At 35.9% G+C, this 22,754-nt stretch overlaps 1 protein-coding gene across 5 annotated transcripts in view; it reads left to right on the forward strand.

Annotated features, from left to right (window-relative positions):
• SLC26A11 (solute carrier family 26 member 11) overlaps positions 1-22,754 on the forward strand; it is a 52,410-nt gene that overhangs the window by 685 nt on the left and 28,971 nt on the right. For all 5 annotated transcript variants that reach the window (XR_012481099.1, XR_012481100.1, XM_074260352.1 and 2 more), the window contains exons 2-12: positions 3,813-4,042; positions 5,074-5,266; positions 6,315-6,400; positions 7,810-7,889; positions 8,277-8,419; positions 11,417-11,592; positions 12,499-12,571; positions 12,757-12,807; positions 18,085-18,145; positions 19,466-19,521; positions 22,513-22,653. Coding sequence is in view for 3 of the 5 variants with exons in the window: in XM_074260352.1 (XP_074116453.1) it covers positions 3,860-4,042; positions 5,074-5,266; positions 6,315-6,400; positions 7,810-7,889; positions 8,277-8,419; positions 11,417-11,592; positions 12,499-12,571; positions 12,757-12,807; positions 18,085-18,145; positions 19,466-19,521; positions 22,513-22,653 (1,243 nt within the window). In the remaining 2 variants the exon portion in view is untranslated. The remainder of the gene's footprint in view (positions 1-3,812; positions 4,043-5,073; positions 5,267-6,314; positions 6,401-7,809; positions 7,890-8,276; positions 8,420-11,416; positions 11,593-12,498; positions 12,572-12,756; positions 12,808-18,084; positions 18,146-19,465; positions 19,522-22,512; positions 22,654-22,754) is intronic.

Consider the following 22,754-nt stretch of genomic DNA (forward strand, 5'->3'; position numbering starts at 1 on the left):
AAATTCTCCCCATGCTTGGGTTGGGACTCCAGGCAAGAAGCTTGGTATGAGTGCAAAGTCCACTGATGGATTTACCATGTTAATTCAAATATTGACTGCAGCACTAAATTTTCATTACTGTACAGTAGTTGTATATTGTACAACAGTAGTATACATTGTAATTGTGCATTACAACAGTAGTTGTAGATATACTTCATATATACATCACGATATAGGTCTATATACACTTTTTTTTTTGATCGCTGAACCGTTTAAGGTATCTTGGGCTTTACTGGCTAGATTTCTTTGTAAAGGATGGCGCCTTAAGCCTAAAGCACTTTAATTCTCATTGATTGGCCAACATCACTTGCCAAGCCCCAATTGGTCTTTGTTCCGTCCAGAATAATTCAGTGAAGGTAAGTAGCAATCAGTTCTGTTTTGGCCAGAAACCTCCAACATCTTCCCCTCTCAGATTTGTTTATTTACTATTTTTTTTTTTTAACTTGGTGTTAGAGGTGGTTCTTTGTCTCAATTGCTATCTAGGTTTTTTTTTTTTTTTTCCCTGAGGCAATTGGGGTTAAGTGACTTGCCTAGGGTCACGGAGCTAAAAAGTGTTAATATCTGAAGTCAGGTCCTCCTGTGTGGATGCTCTCTATTCACTTTCATCCAGCTGCCCTGGCTACCTAGGCTTAATCATTCGGGGTCATCCTAAGTCATCTTGATCTGTGTCTGGCTACTGGACCACAATACTCTGGAAGGGACAGTGAGGCAGGTGACCTTGCACAGCCCTCCCTCAATTAAATCCGATTCACTTGCAAGTCATGGCATCACCTTCCTGATATCTTTATTTTTGAGAATGAAGGAAAAACAACAACATGTGTGTATTTATGCAAACACATTTCATTAGGGCATACATCCAGGGAATTTAATTTTTTTAAGGTAAATGTTTATTTAACTCTCAGTCATGAAAGATATAATTTGTATTTATCAAACTAATGTAAGTAAACTTAACATTAAAAAAAATAAGTAAACTTAACTTTCAAAAGAAGCAGCATGGTATGGAAAAACATAAAAAACACAGGCTTTGGATCCAGGAAGATCTGGATTCAAGACTCATACAGCCTGAGTGACACCTTGGCAGATTACTTAACATTCCATCTCTCTGAGACTGCAGAGGACATGCCAAGGGCTTTGGTAGTATAAATTTCCCCATCTAGGAGTCTGGCATATTAGTAAAATCATAGGTCCAGTCCCTATACCTTTAAAAATATAAACAAATACAACAAAAAATGCCAAATTTTTGGAAACAGGATGTGTCTGGACATACCTACTATACATGTATTCACACCTGTGATAGCCATCTATCCATCCATATATTCATTCATCCACCCTCCCATCCATCCTCACACATATCCAAACAATCATTTCATACATGAAATGGCCCCATTTGGATTTTATTGGCACAGATAACCAGAATGCTTTGCCATTTTACAGATAAGGAAACTGAAACAAAGCTAAGTGACCTGTCCATATGTAAGCTGTGGCTTACATAGCTAGTAAGCATCTGAGGCCAGAAAATGAATCTTCCTGCCTCTAAGCCTGGTAGTCTAAGCACTATGACTCTATCTACCTGCCATCCATTTATATAGACATACATATATATGTCACAGGGCCGTATATAAAAAGTAGTATAGTACGTGGTTGAAGACCTGACCAGTCAGAAAACTGGGTTTACTCCCAACTCTCACACAGACTGACCCTGTGACCTTGAACAAAGCACTTAACCTCTTTGAGTTCCAGGAACTGTTTGGTGTTCTGCCTTTGTGGAGGGATCTTCCTACCTAGAAGTTCCTTATATCTGTGAAATCACAGGTCCAACAAAGAAAAATATATGTATGTATGAATGGATGTTTTGATGGATGGATATATTAATGTATATCTGCCCTGAAAAAATAATATTAAAACCCTTCTCAGATTTTATACAAGCCAAATTTAGGTGGAAAGGTTTGGTCTCTTTTTTTTTGAATGGAGGTGAATGGCTTTCCTCCTGAGACCAAAGCTAAAGCTTGTTATAAGAGAGGGCCCTAGATTTGGAATCACATTATTCAGGATCAAATCTTGGCACACCAGCCATTTACTACCTCTGTGGCTTTGGGCCTCATTTGTAAACTAGGATGTTTGACTAATTGGCCTTTAAGATTCCTTTCGGCTCAAAAACTATGATTCTGATCCCCCAGTGTCATATTAATGGGTGTGTAGTACTAGGGGAAATCGGTCAGAAAGCTAAAGTATATGGGAGGTGATTCAATGGGGAGGCAGGATGACTTTCCAAAGGCAAACCTTATTTGCAAGATATCAGGGGATTAGGGAGAATGACTAGGGACTCAAGTCTCCAGTTTTCTTCTTTTAGTACTTACCTTTTGTGAGGTAGGAATGGGTGATTTAAAGGAAAGATGTCACTGAGATCAACCCCTCATTTTATAAATGAGGAAATTGAGGCACTGGGAGGTGAAAATTACTTAGCCAGGGTCACATAACCCGTAATTATCTGAGATGGGATTTGAACTCAGGTCTTCCTAATTCAGGTCTTCCACTGTTGTATCCACTGTATCATGTTGAATGGGGAAACACCGGTGAAAGAAAGAAAAAATTGATAATGCAGATCAAGATAGGTTTGCTTACTTCATAACTTTTGCTTTCTTGTCAGCCTTTGTCCCTACCCCAACCCCTTTAGTCTGGAAAAATGCAAGTGATATTTGTCAGGCCCCCATATAGATATATATCTATATATCTATATATAGATATATAGATATAGATATAGATATAGATATATTTATATATATACATAAATGGGTGTATATGTATGTGTGCATATATATGTATACTTGTATGTGTGTGTGTGTATAAATTACTACTGCCATCTAAGTTGATGTAACTCATTTACCCATAGGACACTAATGCTTTTTCTAAAATGGGACTATTTAAGTATTTTATTTCCTCTTCTGTTAATCTGGGCAATCTAGATTTCTGTAAATCCATTTTACTTAAGATTGTCAGATTAATTGGTATACATTTGGGCAAAATAACTCCTAATTTTTACTTTAATTTTGCTCTTTATTGATGGTAAGCATTCTCTTTTCATTTTTATACTGATAGTTTGATTTTTTCTTTCCTTTTTCTAATCAAATTAACCAAAGGTTTTTCTATTTTATTATTTTTTAATAAAACCACCTCAGTTTTATTTATTAGTTCAATAGTTTTCCTATTTTCAATTTTATTAATCTCTCCTTTGATTTTCAGAATTTCTAATTTGGTATTTAATTAGGGGGGTATATTCTTTTTCTAGATTTTTTTTAGTTGCATGCCCAATTCATTGATCTCTTCTTTCTCTATTTTATTCCTATAAGCATCTAGAAATAAAAAAATTTCCCTTAAAAACTGCTTTAGCTGCATCCCATAAGTTTTGGTATGTTGTCTCATTATTGTAATTCTCTTGAATGAAATTATTGTTTCCATGATTTGTTATTTGATCCACTCATTCTTTAAAATTATATTATTTTGTTTCCAATTAATTTTTGATCTATTTATTAATGGACCTTTATCACATGTAATTTTTACGCTAATTCTCTAAAGGCTCATGATTTCCAGGAGGCTTATTGTTTTTAGCCAGAGAGATTTTTTTGTTTTCCCCTGAATATTTGGATGGCAGAGGAGCTAGAGGAAGGTAGCAGGGATAACAGGCCTTCCCGAATTTCAGGATCATTTGTAATAAAGATCCCCATTGGAAGTTTCTTCAGCTCCAGTTTCTCTGACCATTTTTCTGTTTTATACAGGGATGTCTACTGTCTGCAGAACATAGGTCAGATCAACAGACTTCAGCATGACAGAGAGAGCCTGGTGCTGTTCCCTAGGAATAGTTCGGAAGAAGCTTCCTGTACTGGGATGGCTTCCCCACTACTCTCTGAAGTGGTTACAACTAGACAGCATTGCTGGATTCACTGTGGGGCTGACTGTTGTACCTCAGGCTCTGGCCTATGCTGAAGTGGCTGGCTTGCCTGTCCAGGTAAGATATCTGAGTTCAGGCCATAGTAATCCATTCCATCCAGTACTATGGCACCCTTTATCCACAACCCATTTCTGTTGTGACCTTTAATTCATATTTATCCAGTAACAGGAGCAGAAATACAAAGAAGTAATTGTAGACATGTAAATATATTTGCATAAATACAATATCATGAATACATGTACACACATATACATGCACATAGTTATATGATACCCATCTATTTTTGTATATGCATGTAAAAACAATACATGTGCATATATGGAATATATACATATATAATTAAATACTTATACAAATGTCTTGCTTGTGGTTCGTGAATCATTTTGACAGTCTAGTGAAGCTTATGAATCCCTTTTACATATATATAAATATATATAAAATGCTTTTAAATGCATAAAACAAAACTCATGGAATTGCAAAGGAAACCAATTATATTAAAATCTAGTTATGGAAATTTTTTTTAAATTCACAGATCCCAGGTTAAGAGTCTCTAACATAAGTAATTATAGTGTACATGCATATGTATATGTATGTATATACAACTATAACATATGTTATAGACAACATGTTATGTATTGATCTTTATAATTATACGTAAAACAATGTAAAACTATAAAGCTAGGTATAACTATAAAGAGATATGAAATTAGCTATCTGGATAACAATCTATTTAAAAATGAATATAAAGAGGTAGCCTTAGAGATTCAAATCCCACCTCTGATAAATACTATATGACTTTGGGTATAACTTCTTACCAATTGTCCTACTATTACTAATTTAGTCTAGCTAATTAACTTGATAATTACTATTTTAACTTCCTACTAATTACCCCAGACTATTCTTTTAAGACCATGGATAGTAAAGAATGTGCTAACCTGTACTGGTAAAGAGCATCTCCTCATGTTGGAGATCCCTATACCAATGAAATCACAAGCCTAAGACCTCTCTCTCTATATGTAGTTAGACAAACACATAATTCAGTGACTTCCTTATCCTTCTTATAACCCTGTCTCTGTTTCTCCAAGCAGTATGGTCTCTACTCCTCCTTTATGGGATGTTTTGTGTATTTTTTCCTGGGCACCTCCCGGGATGTGACGCTGGGCCCTACAGCCATCATGTCTTTACTGGTTTCCTTCTACGCCTTACACCAGCCTGCCTATGCTGTGCTCCTAGCTTTCCTCTCTGGCTGTATCCAGTTAGCCATGGGGATCCTGCACTTGGGTAAGACATCTAGAACTTCCTTTTAGTTCTTTCTGGATCCATTTGGGAAGACTCCCTATCCCAGCTTCTGCCTTCTTTATTCTATATTTTCCAAAAGAATGGAACAGCCTCTCCCAAGCTAGGTCACTGGACTGGATGTTGCATTTTTATTTGCAAGCTATTTGATCCTGGACAGGTTATTTAATCCCTGTCTGATTCATATTCTGTATCTGCAAAATGGAGATGATAACATTTACTTTAGGGTTGTTTGAGGAAAGAATGAAGAAATATTTGTAAAGCACTTTGTAAATTTTGATGCACTTTGTAGCTTGCATTTATTATAATAACATAGATGCTAGCTATAATCATTTCTTTCTCCCTTTTCTGAAAAAGAATAAACAATCAGGGTAATTCCATATTTTCTTTTTTTCCTTTTTTCTTTTTTTTTTTTTTAATTGTAGCTTTTTATTGACAAAACATATTGCTGGGTGATTTTTTTACAACATTGTCCCTTGCACTCACTTCAGTTCCAACTTTTCCCTTTCCTCCCTCCATCCCTTCCCTTAAATGGCAGGCAGTCTCCTACATGTTAAACATGTTAAAGTATATCTTAGATATAATATATGTGTGCAGATCCGTACAGTTCTCTTGTTGCATAAGAAAAATTGGATTCAGAAGGTAAAAATAACCTAGGAAGAAAAACAAAAATGCAAGTAGTCCACATTCATTTCCCAGTGTTCCTTCTCTGGGTGTAATTGATTCTGTCCATCATTGATCAGGTAGAACTGAATTAGATCTTCTCTTGGTTGAAGATATCCACTTCCATTAGAATACATCCTCATACAATATCATTGTTGAATGATAATGATCTCCTGGTTCAGCTCATTTCATTCAGCATCAGTTCATGTAAGTCTCTCCAAACTTTTCTGTATTCATTCCAAGCCTCTATTCATAATTCCATTATTTTCAGTGTGTCACTTGTCACACCTCCACTTTCTGATATCTCCTGGGAACCAGAAACTGCTTAATTTAAGAATGTGTCACAAAGATTTTCTTTTGTGTTGGCCAGGGTTCCTGTTGGATTTCATTTCCCTCCCTGTTATTAAAGGTTTCACATCTGCTGCTTCCATCACCATTGGGTTTGGCCAGATCAAGGTAAGAGCCTTCTCTTCCTTCATAGTGCTGCTACCCATTGTTAGCTGGTCTCTATGCCCAGGTGTCTGAGGGGGCAGTATATCCCCAAATCCATTAACTGTAACATGCCCAGATAGAGCAATCTTTTCCCTTAGGAACTCAAAGCATTTTACAATCATTGTTTCACTTGACCTCAATAAATAAGGACATAGCTAAGGGGGGATGGAAGGGGGGAAAGAGAATGATTCTCACCAACCTTAGTCTTACAGAATAGACATAGGGAGGTACAGGTTGAACACTTTTGACCTAGAGCCATTTTCCCTCATCTCAGAATGGTACTTGGGAGAAGCCTAAAAACCCTCTCAGTTTTTTTGTTTTTGTTTTTAACTGAAATTAAGAAAAAAAAAATTTAAAAACAACTTGCAATAAATGTTGAGAAAGACCACTTCATGTGAAGGAAGTTGAGAGACTATTTTTGGAATTCATAGGAGCAAGAAAGATTTTATTTGACTGGGTAATTTCCAGGGGTTCTGAAGAGAGAGAGAAGAATGAGCTGACTTCTTAAGGTCCCTTCCAGTCCTGAGGTTCTGCAGGACATCATGTTTAATAAAATTGGGTTTTTGTTTTGGCCAGTTTGCCACTTTGTTTTCTAATTTATCTTGGAGATTTCCGGTCAGTTGATAAGAAGCCAAACAACACCTAGCTGAGGTCCCTCTGCTTGTGCTATTACCTTGCCCCTCAATCCTTTCTCCAGTCTTCTCCTTTTTCTGTAGAATTCCACAGAAGGTGCTGCTCTGTTTGTGTGAGGTGGGGAGGGGAGAGGGAGTATACTGGGTATACTGGGGAAGGAAGAATCATGGTGGGAGGAGAAGGGAATGAAAGAATGCATTATTGTTCTGTTAATCCCTACCCTCCTTAGTGTAGAGCTTTGATAAAAAATGCAAATACTCCTTTACTTGGCAATTAAACCCCTTAAAGTACCTGACTTTCTCCTACCTTTTCAGCATTATTGCTTACTACTCACCTTCACAGACTCTACAATACATCCAAACTGACCTATCTGTGCTGTTTCCTAGAAATGACATTTCTACCTTCCATCTGTGTATCCTTTACATGGATATACTATTTCCTTATCCCTTAGGATCCCAAATGTCCTTCAAAATTTAGCTCAATAGTGAGTCCTTATTAAGTCCTTTATTTCCCTAGCTGCTAGTCCCTTACCCTTGAAATGATCTTATATTTAGTTAGAATAGGTATTTCATATTTATATATTTTATTAATCATATTATGCTTATATTTATACATATTTATAATCATTAATATACTTGTATTATTGTACTTGTGGTAAATATTCAATAAATATTAATTTATTAACATTTTATTTTTTAAAATTATTTTTGTTGATTTGTAAAACATTGGGCTTTTCACAGAACCTCTTGGGTCTGCAGGACATTCCTCAGCAGTTTTTCCTTCAGGTGTATTACACTTTCCTCAGAATTGGACAGACCAGGTAAGCCACTGGTCTCCTGTCTTTTTATTTGCAGTCTGTTGGGGAGGGAGGAAAAGAGGGAAGTTTCTTAATCCCCAAAAGAAACACAGAGGATAACAGAACTAGAGTTAGACAGGAATCACTTCCAGTCTAACCTCTTCACTTTCCAAATGGATTAGTTGAGGCACAGGACTCTGGACACTCATTCCAGTGTTTTCACTGTACCTCTGTTTCACTTTGGAAAAGGTTATGAAGGAAGTTAGGGAAGCAAGAGTTAATAAAAATTAGAATTGTGTTCCAACTACAGAGAATTACAAGCTTTAGAGAAGGAGAAAGACAGACAGATAGGATATTTGCTCTAAACATGGTTTCCCACACTGCCCTCACAGTTTGATTCTCTGCCCACAGGGTAGGAGATGCTGTCTTAGGGCTGGTCTGTATAGTGCTCCTGCTGCTGCTGAAGATGATGAGGGAGCAGGTGCCACCCCTCCATCAGCAGGTGCCGCCTTGTGTCCGGCTCAGCCGCCTGATAGTCTGGGCCATTGCAACAGGTAAGCTAGTGCCTGGAGGATGGAGTGACAGACTTGACTATAGGGAAAAACAAATGGGGAAAAAAAAGGTTCAGTTTTCACTTACATCCTAGAACCATCATCTTATATGGACTTGCCAAAAAAGTGGAACTAAACTTAGAAGTAGTAAGGAACTTAGGAAAGTGTATTGAGGGCAATTCTGGGCAGTTAGGTGATAGTGGCTAGAGTGCAAGATCAAATCTGGCCATTTAACCCTGTTGGACTCCATTTCCTCATCTGTAAAATGATGAAGAAAATGGCAAATCACTTCTGTATCTTTGCCAAGAAAACTCCAAATGAGGTCACTAAGAGTCAGACATGACTGAATAGCAACAACAATAAGGGAAATTAACTATTATATATTTTCTCCACGAAAGAGGTAACTTTTGGCTCCATTCTGCCGTGGCTCTTCTGATGAAATAGACAGTAAATTCTATTATTGAGGATTTTTTTTCCTGGTTAGTGCCCTAGAAATAACTATTTCTAGAGCACTATATCATTTATAAACTCTTTTCTCATAACAATCCTGCGAAGTACTTGACATAATTATTATTTTCATTTTTACAGCTATTCTGATATAGAGATTTTTTTAATGTTACACAATTTGAGCAGATTGTTGAAAAGAGCTATGTCCATCAGAATTGATCAACGTATAATCTTGTTGCTGTTATGTTCACTTTTTTATTGTTTTTTTTTAATCTCTCATAGTTTTTTTCCTTTTACTCTGATTTTTCTCTCCCAATATGATTCATAAAGCAATGTGTGTTAAATATAAATTTTAAAAAAGGGAAAAAAATATTGTACATGTATAGCCTATATCAGATTATTTGCTGTGTTGGGGAAGGAAAGGTAAGGGAGAGAAGAAAAAAAACTTTGGAACACAAAATTTTACAAAAATGAATGATGAAAACTATCTTTACATGTATTTGTAAAAACAATACTATTAAAAATACTATAATTAAGTTGTATATATTATATTACTAAATTATAATCAAATATCCTTTAGACATACTATTTCATCTTGATTTTTAAAAACTTCTATTCTTTTCATAGTTTGTAACAGCCATAATTATTCACAGAGTCATATTTACATTAAAAATATATACACACATTGGCAATCTGTATTTAAGAAGTTTTTTTCTGATGGGATGTGTGATCAGAAACATTTGAAGAACCCTGGTTTAGAGTCTATGCTTTTTGCTGAAAAAACAGCAACACTGAAAAAGAGACAGTAACTGCAGAGTAAATATTTAAGGATATTTAAGAGTAAAAGGAACTATTGGTATTTGGGAATCTCACCCACAGTGGATTTGTAGACTTAGTCTGAAAGCAGAGGGAATAAACTAAGAGACATTGCAAACTTGAGCAACTATGGAGTGGAATGACAAGAGAACAAGTAGTGATATTACTACTAGTTTCTATCCTCCCCCTAAAAAAAATAAAAGACAAAAGGAGAGGACTTATATGTACAAAAATGTTTATAGCAGGTTTTTTTTTTTGTGGTGGCAAAGAATTTGATGTTGAGGGGATGCTCATCAATTGAGGGAAGATTAAATAATTTGAGCTATATGATTGTGATGGAATCCTATTTTTTTTATTACAAATGATGAGAGACGACAGTTAAATGGCACAGTGCATTGGCATAGAGTCAGGAGCATGTGAGTTCAAATCTGATCTTAGATAATTGACACAAGTATCACATAGGACTGTATGACCTTGTGCAGCAAGATAATTGTATAAATATATTTTTACCATGTTTAACATATATTTGATTGGTTGTCATCTAGGAGAGAGGTTGGAGGGAAGGCGAAGAAAATTGTAAAACAAAGTTTTGCAAGAGTCAGTGTTGATAAATTACCCATGCATATGTTTAATTAAAAAAAAAAGTGAACATAGCTTGTGTTGATTTACATTCAGTCTTCTTAGTTCTTTTTCTGGATGCAAGTGGTATTTACTGTCTAAAGTCTATTGGGATTGCTGGAATCACTGAACCACTAAGAAGAACCAAGTCTTTCATAGTTGATCATTGCACATTCTTGCAGTTGTTATGTACAATGTATTCCTGGTTCTGTTTGTTTCAGCATCAGTTCATGTAAATCCAGGCCTTTCTAAAATCAGCTTGTTCATCATTTTTAATAGAACAATAATATTCCATTGCCTTCATGTACCAGCCATTTCTAATTCTTTGCATGTACAATATTTTTAAATGTGTCTTCATATTTATCTTGTTGTACAAGAAAAATCAGACCAAAAGGGAAAAAAATCATGAGAAAAAAAAGAAAATAAAAAGGTGAAAATATTATGCTTCTACCTATATTCAGTCTCTATAGTTCTGTCTTTGGATGCCGAGAGCATTTTCTATTCCAAGTCTATTGGAATTTTCTTTAATCATCACATTGTTGAGATGAACTAACTATCACAGTTGATCATCACATAATCTTACTGTTACTGTGTACAGTGTTCTAATTATAGCCTTGTAGCATCCTAAGTTTCTGATATTTTTGCAAAAATATTTAAACACTTAGTGGAGTTAGAAAAAGTTAGGAATTTCCAAGTATTTTCTATTTTCATAATTTAGCATCCTACAGTGTTACAGCTGAAAGGGACCTTAGCAATTGTCTAGTCTACCCCATTTATTATTCAGATAAGGAAACTGAAGCAAAGAAGAAAATCAAGTCATACAACTTAAAAGTAGTAGAGCTGAAACTAGAATTCATGTCTCCTAGCTATTAACTCATTACTTTTCCCACTGTATCAGTTTCATGCATGAGTGTAACATACAAAGGTTTTTGATATGTACATGAACACAGCACACATGTATATATTGTATATCCTTGTATTTGTTATGGAAAAGTATCAATAAGCTTTGGAAACAAAGTTACATAGGGAAAACAAAATTGACTTTGTTTTCTACTTGTATGCTAGTTCTCTTTTTTCTAGAGTAAAGTTTTAACTGCTGATATTTCCCTTCTGTTCTAGCCCGCAATGCTTTAGTGATACTATTTGCTGGCTTGATCACCTACTCCTTCCAGGTGATGGGATCTCAGCCATTCCTTCTGACTGGGAAAACAGCAGAAGGTCTTCCTCCCTTCCAGCTTCCTCCTTTCTCTCTGGCCACCCCCAATGGGACTGTGCCTTTTAACCAAATGGTACAGGTGAGTAGAATTTATGACCATCCCAGGCTACAATGATTTCTATGGATGCAAGAATACCATAGAGGTCCCAATGCTGTTGTTTGGTGATGAGGTCCAATTCTCAGCTGGAATTTCAGAATTGTTAGCAAGAAAGTGGAGATAGAGGAAAAATTACAGGCTAAAAAAGAATCTGGTGAAATGGTTCTTTTCCCTCTAAGTAGAAAGATAGCAAAGGGATATTGCTTTTTAAAAAACCTTCAGAGAAAAAAGATTTTACATTGCTCTTCAGTTATTCTTTCAGAATTCTTCAATTTTGGCACATGAGAAAAAGAAAAGAAATTCATTCTCAAATCATTTTTGTAATTCTTAATATGAAAAATAATATAAAAGCAATTAAATCAAACTCAGTCAAGCAGGAAGAATAAATTATTATAGGTTTTTACACTTGGGTGTTAATAAATTCTGTTTAATAAACTGTGCCATCTGTTAGCTTCATATTTTAACTAATTATTCTTGCCAAATTGATACTTAGTTCAGTTGATGCTAAACCACTAAAAACAAAAAAGTCATTTTTAAATTTTTGCATTCTTTATATTTTGGCATCTCAAATCAAAGTCTCAATTCCTTTGCCCTAGGCTTTGTTTATTCCAGAATCTCACAATTCTCAGTAATAGAAAATCCTTCATTTTATCTTTATCTTAGATTTATTATGCTGTAGATTAAAATGTATTTCCTCTTCTATTGTCTTTAGATAATAGAACTCTTATATAATTAGAACTCTTCTTTAAAGGGTAATCCTTATTCAGCTACTTGCATCAGCCCTGCCTCATGGAATATTAAAAAGCAGTGGATCTACTAAACTGTAAAGATGTGGGTCTGTAAAGCCAAGTTGGTGAGAATATTCACATTTTCCTTCTTTTCTCCCAGGATATGGGTGCTGGGTTGGCTGTGGTGCCCTTAATGGCCATGTTGGAAAGTATCACTATTGCCAAAACCTTTGGTAAGACTTGTTTGCTAAAAATGTCCTTTTCTTGGCATGTTTCTATATTCAAGCCTCTCTCTGGGATATGTCTTTATCATGCCCTTGCCTATTCTTCAGCCTTTTACTTGGACACTTTGGTGAAAGGGACACCCAAGAATTCATTCACATTAATAACTTTTTTTCTCTCTCTCTCTTTTCTTTAGCATCTCAAAACAATTATCACATTGATTCCAACCAAGAGCTACTGGCCATTGGTAAGACCCTAGTCACAAAGTTCCAGAGATGGACTTGTTGAATTATTGAGTTAAAGAATCTTCTAATTTAGGTTGTATCAAGAATGAGGTCTATATATAACCCAGGAAGGTGACATGCATTTTTTAAATGCTTGCTATGTGCAAGCACTGTGTTAAGTATTTATACACTATCTTATTTGATTTTCACAATAACCCTGGAAGGTAGATGTTAAGTTCCTTGCCCATTATCACACTAGCTGAGTATTAGAGTTTGAATTTGAACTCACTGCACCTCCTAGCTGCCTAGGGAAAGATTATAATATTAACATATTTTTACTTAGATGTTTATGACTTAATGAGTTTCAAGTACATTTTAAACATGGGAAAACCTTGAACCTTATGAACTTGGTCAGTTTTAGGCTTAGGCCATAATATTTCGCTTGTGAGCAAGGGTGGGATTTTTTTTTTTTTTTGATCTGTTTTTCTTGCTTGTTGCTGTTGTTTGGTTTGATCTTTACAATACCTCCTAGTTAAATTAATTCTTTAAATGAAGAACACCTTAAATTCCTTTTTTTTTTTTTTTTTAATGGAGGAAAGCTAAGGACTAAATAATGGACTGATTGAAAACATTGGTTTTGGTTGTTTCCACAGTGGCAAAAACTTTGATTCAAATATATGGAAGACTCCCTTTTTGGAACACAAAGAAAGTTACCTTTGATCCATTGGGATTATTGAGGTCATTGTGGAAGAAATTAGCACTACAAATGCCAAAAGTACTAATTGGAACTCCTTGTTATCAAAGGAAAAGCTGGCCTGCTAAAACAAAGAGAATGAACACTGTTCATTGTTCAATTGTCTTTAAACAGGCAGTTAAGAGTCAGAGGCAAATGAGCTGATTAAATTGTTTTTTTAATATGCACTGACTCATTTAATTGATTGGCTGATAACAGTAGTGTTCTTTGTTAGTTTTCTGGAGGTCTTGAGACCAGCTTTCATTTCAGTTGAGTAGCCACTAGAATAGCCAGGTGTTAAAGTCCAAAGTCCAAATTCTTTATTGTCTCCTTGCCTGGGGCCTGATTAGCTTTCTTGAGGCCCTTCAAATGGACTTTGGTCTCAGTGAAGGGAGCAGGAGGACAGGCCAGCCACCATGAGGCTGATGAAGATGGAATGAATGTCTCTCTTTGGCTTTGAGAGCTTGAGTGCCTGCCTCCAGTCCTCTTGTCTTCTCCAAGTCTGTTTCTGAGCCTTCTGGTTCCTCAGGAGAGCCATCAGGAGCCTGACTGAAGATGGAATGTCTCTGGCTGAGTTTGTCCTAGCTTTATATGCTCTATTCTAATTATCATAGGTGTGAATCTTGTGGAACTATATTAAGTACTAAGTATATGTACTGAACTAGAGAACTATTAATCACCATGCTAAACTAAATAATCATTGTCTTATCAATTCCACTGAGTTAGTACCTTGTAAGAATCCTTGTTTCAAGTACAAGCGTTCTGGCCCACATCTACAGCTTTCTTTTGTTTTAGAACATAGGTGGTCATGCTCTCCCTGACTTCTCAGAGAGGTGAGAACCCCAAAAAGGAGTTGATCACACCCTCCCTGATGTCTCAGGAAGGGAGATGAAAACACCAAAGGAAAATGGGGAATTAAATCAGACTAGCAGGTTTCTGAAGGATCTCACTTGAAACAGGTATACATAAATCCATATTACACAAGCACATAGCAATATAACACAGGCAAGTAGTGATGTAACAAATAACATGAATCAACATGAGGAATTATACATGTTTATAAGTCCTAGAAATAGTTCAAAACCAATCTATTGTCCATTACTTCATGTAGCAGGAAAGTAATTCTTGAAAGTTTTGAAGTTCTGCAATAGTCTCGTCTTGTATTAGCGAAGTCAATGATTCCTGAAGATTTTGAAGTCCTTCATCAGTCTTATCATCTCAGGGAATCCATGATTCCTGCATATTTTGAAGTCTTGTATTAGTCTTATCATGTCTCAGGGAATCCAGTGATTCTTGTTGGTTTTGAAGTTTTGGAACAGTCTTATCAACAATTTTTCATCTCAGGGAATCCAATGATTCCTGTGGGTTTTGAAGTTCTGTAATAGTCTTATCAGCCATGCTCTTAGATCTTCTCCTTTGTTTCAAGGTTTTTCTATGTTTCTGTCTCTCTCCAATGGGCAAGGCAAATCCACGGCTCATTGGCACCTATCAAGCAAACCCTCTCCCCCAAGCAGTTAACCTATCTGGTCCCTTCCATTCATCACTTTCTGGATCTCTTCATATCACTTGGCGATTATCTAAAGATAGTAGAGCTGCTTGCACTGGACACTGCCCTTCTGGTGGGTTATAAAATCTGTCTTCTGGATCTAATGCATCTTTAGCAAAAATTTAAAAATGAATGGTATAGAGAGCTAAATTTAGAAATTCTCTAGGGTTACCTTTTCTTTTGTTTCTGGAGGAGTGTCTTAATGTCTGTGTTTCTCTTCTCTACTATTGCCTGACCTTGAGGGTTAAAAGGTATGCCAGTGGTGTGTAAAATCTGATACTGGGTGCAAAAGTGTGCAAAATATTTAGAAGTATATGCAGGTCCATTGTCTGTTTTTATTGCTTGTGGCACATCCATGATTGCAAAACCTTGTATAAGGAATTCAGTGATCATTTGGGCTGTCTCTTTTGCTGCTGGTATTGCAAAAGTAAATTCTGAAAAGGTGTCTACTACAACATGGACAAAAGACAAACGGCCAAAAGATTTATAATGGGTCACATCCATTTGCCAAAGTGCAGGCAAATTCTTCATCCTCATGCAGTTGTCTCTCAAGCTCTAAATTCACTTCAATTTGTAGTTGCTCAATGATAGCTTCATCAGTTAATCTGGAATCATTTGTATTTTGTGAAGGCTCTCTTCTTTTATTTGCAACTAGTTTCTTTTCTGATCTTTGAACACTTCCAGTTCCAAAGTAATCAAGCACTGATGTAAGTATAAGTTTTATTGGTGACAAAAGTTTGTTCTTAATTTGAGTTTTTTCCCAATAGCTTTCTTCCCATTTGATATTCCAATATGACTACTTGATGATATTCCATTTTCTTTTGGTTTAAGAAATGTCTTCTTATAAATAAATTCATCTTCTTCATCTGTTTCTGAAACATAGGTAACAGATCCTGTTTTAGAATTTTCTGAGGTTTAGAAGACATTGGCAATTTCTCTGACTGGTTTTCAGCATTTTTTACCTGTACTGGCTCTTTTGGCTCTGAGTCTGAATCATAAATGACTGTCTTTTTCTTGTTGGCATACTTTCTTTTTACATCATCTTCTTTGGAAGAAGTTTTCACTTTGATTTCCTTTATTCCTTTTTTTGATTTTGATGTTCCTTCAACTGTCTTTGTATTTTCATTCTTTTTTACTGTCTCATTAACAAGTTTCTTTCCATTTGGAACAACCCCAAAGAATTTCTGGATATCCACGTGGAGCTTGCACTGATCATTTTCTGTCCCAAGAAAATGCTGGGCTAAGAGGAAGCCCGCCCCCATCCCTCAGAGCTGCTGCAGGAGGGAGCTCCCAGCACCTGGCATGCCGAAGCTGTTGCACCCCGGCTCCTGCACAGCATACTAGTTTTGAACTGACACAGTCAGTCTGTGTGGATTCAAGTCTTCATCATTAATTCTCTCACACATAGGCTTTAGCAATGTCTTCCTAGGAAATCAAAGCTGGAGTCATTCCTTAGTATACCTCACTGTGACTTTCACATTACTCAATCTTGGCTTACTTCTTGGTCAGAGAAGTCTTATGGAAATGCAGAATTTGGGGCTGATTTACCTGAGACATTTTTTCTAGCAATGTTCATGTTTATAATTTTCAGGTTAGTTTTCTGGAGGTCCTTTGGACAGGCCTTGGTCTCAGCAGAATAATTACCACAACAATAGTCAGGAATAAAGTCTAAAATTTTTATTGTCTCTTATACAATCTGTGTTTGTCATAGTCTAACCCAGTCTCCTCCAGTAGTCTGCTAGTCTGACTTTGGTCTGAATCCCTGTCCCCAGTTCTTATGTACCCTATTACAATTACATCATTACAGCATACTGAATATGTGTGAACTAGAGAACTGTTACATCACCATGCTAAGTACTAAGTATATATGTGAACTAGATAACCATTGTCTCATCAATTTCTTTGAGTTAACACCTTGTTTCAAGTATACTTCTCCAGAGTTCTGGCCTTCTATACATGTTGAGCTTTCTTCTAATCAGAACAGAAAAGGATTCCATTGTATGTATGACTGTGGTAGCTGTTAGGGGTTTGTAGGTTGAAATCTGGATCCTAGGTTGGGCCAAGTTGGGATTATTGAAAGTCAGATCTGAATATCACAGTAGATTAGAGTTTATGACTAATAAGGCTCAAATTATAGATTTTCATAGGTTGGGGTTTTTTGCATGGAGAAAAACTCCATTCTAGGTGATATATTCTTAATACTTGGACAGGAACTATTTGTGAATCTTTATTCTCAAGGATTTTTAAATTAATTTTAAAGTGGTCTTGACAGTGAGTAGTTGTTAACTGTGTTAAGTGTGATTATTCCTTTTTTAGCTATCCAAGAGACATGAATAGACTAGAATAGAATGAGTAGAATGAATAGTGTTAGACTTGGAGTCAGAAGAACCTGAGTTCAAATCTAGCTGTGTGACCCTGAGAAAATCACTTAATCCCAATTGCCTCCCCCCAAAAAACATGGACAAGACACTGAATATATCTAAGCCTTAATTTTCGTATATGTTAAAGAAGAGGTTTGGATTATATAGCCTCTTGGGTCTTTTCCAGGTCTTTTATTTAATCTTTTTATTTCTTCCACTGGACAACACAGAGTTTATTTAATGATAATCTGAATCTGTAGGCCAGACATCTATAATTATGTGTCCTTGGATACAAAGGAAATCATGTGAGACTGGAAGATGAAGCTCATTTTCAAAATAATTTGTATTGGTTACATACACCTTTGTAGCATTACATTTTAGGCACAGAGAGAAGTAATTTTTTTTAAGTTACACATATATAATAAAACTATATTACAATTTTATCGGGTGAGTTTTGGTCAAAGTTGTCATGGAACTGACACAGATAGTAAGTAGGTTGTCTTTTCCTTAAAGGAACTAATAGGAAATCCTAATATTAGAGTTTCCTTGAATCCATTGCCTCCGTATACTGGCCCCAACCTCCCTGATCAGTCACAGTTACTTCCCTGCTCCACCTCTACCTTACTCTCACTAACCAAATTCTTCCCTTTTGTTCTTTTAGGTATCACCAATTTACTGGGTTCCTTTGTTTCTTCCTACCCCGTCACTGGCAGCTTTGGACGGTGAGTAATCAGATCCTTACTTTTCCTCTGGTCTCTGATGGTCCTACAGCCTCCACCCAAACAGAGGATCCCACAGCCTGAAGGTAGACAATCCCATCTGTCAAATTACCTCCCAACTCTTAAATCAGGTAGAAGTCTTGTCACTGAGACCCTCCCAGTCCCTGGACAAGATCTTTTAATATTTTCAGAGATGATACATGGCAAGGACAAAAATGTAGCCATAGTTGTATGGCAAAGGGCTATGCTTTTGTGTACTCTCTTTCTCTGGGATCCCGTCCTCTATCCTTTCCTCTTTTAGTTTTTCTTGGATATCTAAATGTTGTCCACTCTTCCAAGATCATCTTAAATCCCAGCTTCTTTAGAAAGCCTCCCTAAACTTTCCACCCCACAGCAATCTCTCCAACTTATAAATTCCTCTCACCTTCATTTTCTGGATACTCCTTTTGCCAATTAATCTTGCATTACTTTTTGGCACATCATTCCTATCATCATATACTATTACTCAAATCTTACATTGCTGCTTTATTTTTAATAAAATAAATATATCCTTGTATCTCCTTTGGTTCATAACACGTAGCAAATATTTGTTAGATTCTTTAAATTTAATTCATACACTAGAGAGGCTGGTTTTTCAAGCTTCTTTCCTTCTTTACTTTCTTGCCTAGAACTGAGCCCTCCACACTGATAAATCCACCTACTGCTCCTCTAGGATCCCATTTTAAATTCTGCTCATGTTGATAACCTAATAGAGTTATTCTAAGGGTCAAAGGTTCTGTATTATATTCCACTAAATCTTTTCATCTTCTCTCTACTCCTAGAATTCCTTAGACTGTCTCCCATTCTCCTCATTCTATCCTATATCTGTTGATATAGGAGACTTTTTTAGGTCAAATACTCTCTTGCTTTTGTATGCATTTTCTTAGTGCTTAGCACACTATGACAAATAATAATATCTTAATAGTGCTTTTTCCAGAGTTCTGATTCCAGCTTTTTTCTTTGCCTCTTGATCTTTGGCCACTAAAACAATCTTTCTCTTTAAAAATAAATATTTAGCAGGGGACAGCTAAGTGGTGTAGTTCAAGTGACCTGGAAGTCAGGAGGACCTGAATTCATATCTGGCCTCAGACACTTAACACTTCCTAGCTGTGTGACCCTGGGGAAGTCACTTAACCCCAATTGTCTTAGCAAAAACAAATAAATAAATAAATGACCACTTAGCTCAGCTCAACTCAATGGGCATTAAGTGATTAGAGTTCCATCTCCAAGCATCCTTCTTCCTCCAGCATTCTGTAGTAATTAAGCATTTGAATTGTCTTCTAGGACAGCAGTGAATGCCCAGACAGGGGTATGTACTCCAGCAGGAGGACTAGTGACAGGTAAGGAAATCCTATGGCAGAAGCTTTTTCCAAGCATCTCCAAGAAATGCTTTTGTTGTAGGCTAAGCCTGACTTTTGGTAGTTCAAAATCAAGATTGGAACAAAATGAAGCACTTAGAATATTTTTATAATTTATTTTTTAAAATAAATGTTATTAGTAACATTTGTTTTTATATTTACTATATTTTTTTCCTGTATTTCTCTTTCCCAGAGAGCCATCTCATATTATAGACTTTTTTTTTTTAAGAAAAAGAAAAATAAAGAAAAAATCAGAAAAGTTGATCAATATATCTAAATTCTCTAAAAATACATGCAGTGTTCCACATTCACTGACAGCCTACTTTCTCCTTTGGGGCTATGTTTGTTGCCTGTAATTTTGTAACTTTTTTTTTTGTGGTTACACTCATGAAATACTTATAGATATCAAGCAAGGACATACATTTGGCTCAGGTAGATATGGATTCCCTCAGCTCCATACAGAAAATCATTTGGACTATAGGACAGAGAGTGGTGACCCTTAAGGCTATGAGAATTTTCTTAAGTCTAAAGATGTCTGACTTCTCTCTTGGGTTGGCCATTTTTAAGTCCTTTGGCAGTCTGGAAGTGTCAGTTAACTGGAACTTCATCCCCTAGAACCAATCAAGTCTTTTTTTGGGGGGGGAGAAAAATGGAGGATCCTAAACTACTCTTCCTGATGGGGACCCTGGTAGTTAACTGCCTTTCACACCCTTCTATATGTATTCAACTAATTGTTATATATTTACCTAGCATTTACTGTGTGCCAGGATTGTAAAGTGTCAAGCACTTTACAATTATTAACTTATTTGATCCTCACAAAGGTAGGTGCTCTGTATATATTCACTTGGCAAAAAGATCAAGTATTTATTTGATAGATAAGGTAGTTTCTAAGCCTTTTTGGTTTCTCCATTGTGCTGATTATTTTATAGCATTAAAATTCTCCTTTTAATAGACAACACAAGCAAAATTGAAATTGAGTACTTCTACCTTTTTTCTGTTACCTAGTAGAATTACCCTAGCTATCAAGTGGTGATCCTAGCTCCTTTTTTTGGCCCTCAACTGACCAAAAAGATTTTTTTGTGTTCTTTAGTGTATTTGATAGCCATAGCCTATTCTCAATATTAGTCTTCCTGATACTATTTTATAGGAAGCCACTTTAGTTTTGTACTCTTGCTTCTATCTTTTGTATATAATAAATGTTTATAGAATTGTACAATTTTTTTTTAATGTGAGATAGTAGTAGAATGTTTGTTGGTCTTGGAGTCAGTAGAGTTAAGTCATTTCAGTTTTGTCCAACTCTTCATGACCTCTTTGGGGTTTCTTGGCAAAGATATTGGAGTGGTTTGCCATTTCTTTCTCTAACTCATTTTTCAGAGGAGGAAACTGAGGCAAAAAGGGTTAAGTGACTTGTCTGAGCACAGATTTGATCTCATGAAGATGAGTGTTCCTGACTCCAGCCCCAGTTTCTACTCCACTGTAGTACCTAACTGCCCCAGCTTAATAGAGACCTGGGTCCAAATCTTACCATTGATATTTACTAGCTTATAGAGTTGTTGTGAAAATTAAATGAGATAATAAATATAAAGAATTTTGTAAATCTTAAAGTACTTTATATCTGTTATTATTTTAAAATCTGACATGATCGCAGAGATTTCTTTGAAGTCACATCAGCCTCTCTTAGATACATATTGTTGATATCACTTAAAATTTTATCATCAAAATTTCATTTCTGAAAACTTTTTATGATCCTTTTTACTGATCTCTTTCAGATTCTCAGGCCAAAGGATTCTATCTCTTTATTTAAATTCTGTGCAGTCTGATTTCCTAAAGTTCCTTGAATATACCTAGCATTCCTTTTCTTTGTTATTGTGTACTCCAAGGCGACATGGTCCTTTTACTTCTACTTTATTCACCCAATAGTGGGTCCAGAATAGCATTTTCTCTCATTATTCCTCCTGCTTCCTAAGAGGTAAAAAACTATCAGCAAGGCAAGTTAAGAACTTACTGATTATTTTGCTGATTAGTTGAAAGATTACTGTTATATTAGCTACCATGGCTTCTCGCCTCACCAAGGGTTTGTAACTTAATATGAAGATGTATATCCTCTTGATATTGATGCTGTCCTACCACTCTATCTGATCTCTTTCTTGTGGGGGAAAATGTTTAATCTTCCATTGCCGGATTTTAGTCAAGAATTCCATTCAATCATTGTGGGTAATGATACTTGGGAAGTAAAATTTATCTGTTTTAAAATCCCAAGTTCATTTTTTGAGGTAAAAGAAGAAACAGAAGTGGCAGAACTCAGAAAGTAACTATTACTGGTTTAATATTAATATGGCTGGAAATTTTTCAATCAGTTATCTAAAGAGTTTTGTGTTTGTCCCTATACTGCTTAACATATTAATCAGTGACTTGGATAAAAGCATAAATGGTAAAGTACCATAATGTGTTTGCAGATGATACTAAAATAATAATCAGAAGAGTAATAGAGAAAACTTTGTAAAAATTAGCTTTGATCAGGATAACAAACTCTTGCACTTGGAGTACAAAAATGTCAGTTTCATAATTAGACGGAGAAATTATGGTTAGAGCTTAATTGTTCTGAAGAAATTCTGAAGATTTTGGTGGACTTCAAGATTATTATGAGTTAGCCAGAAAAACTAATATGATCATGGGCTATATTAAGAGAGAAAGAAGGGGTACATTGTATTATTCCATTGTCATACTTCATTTGAAACACAGTGTTTGGTTCTGAGCTGGCTAACCCTTTTTCAGGTACATTATAGTAGAAATTCCTTTGCTGTATGTGGATTAGAATAATTGGCTCCAGAGATCCTTTCCAACACTGAAATTCTGGATTCTGAATCTGAGCCTCTGGAATCTTCATGTGTTGACTTGGAATCATGTGTATTTTGTCTTCTGTATTTCATGGTTGTCATTCAATCTTTTATTTTCCCTCTCTTGCCTCCCTAGGAGTCCTGGTAATATTATCTCTCGCCTACTTGACTCCGCTTTTCTACTATATTCCCAAGGCTGCTCTGGCAGCTGTCATTATCATGGCTGTTGCCCCTCTATTTGATGCTAAAATCTTCTGGAAGGTCTGGCATGTGAAAAGTAAGTATTTGTACTCTCTTTGCCAAATGAGCTACAGGTATGGGGCTCAGGAATACACTGGATTTTGCACTACATCAGGATGGGAGTCTGATGGTTCATGG

Source organism: Sminthopsis crassicaudata, chromosome 4 (assembly GCF_048593235.1).
Source record: "Sminthopsis crassicaudata isolate SCR6 chromosome 4, ASM4859323v1, whole genome shotgun sequence".
Lineage (NCBI taxonomy): Eukaryota > Metazoa > Chordata > Mammalia > Dasyuromorphia > Dasyuridae > Sminthopsis > Sminthopsis crassicaudata.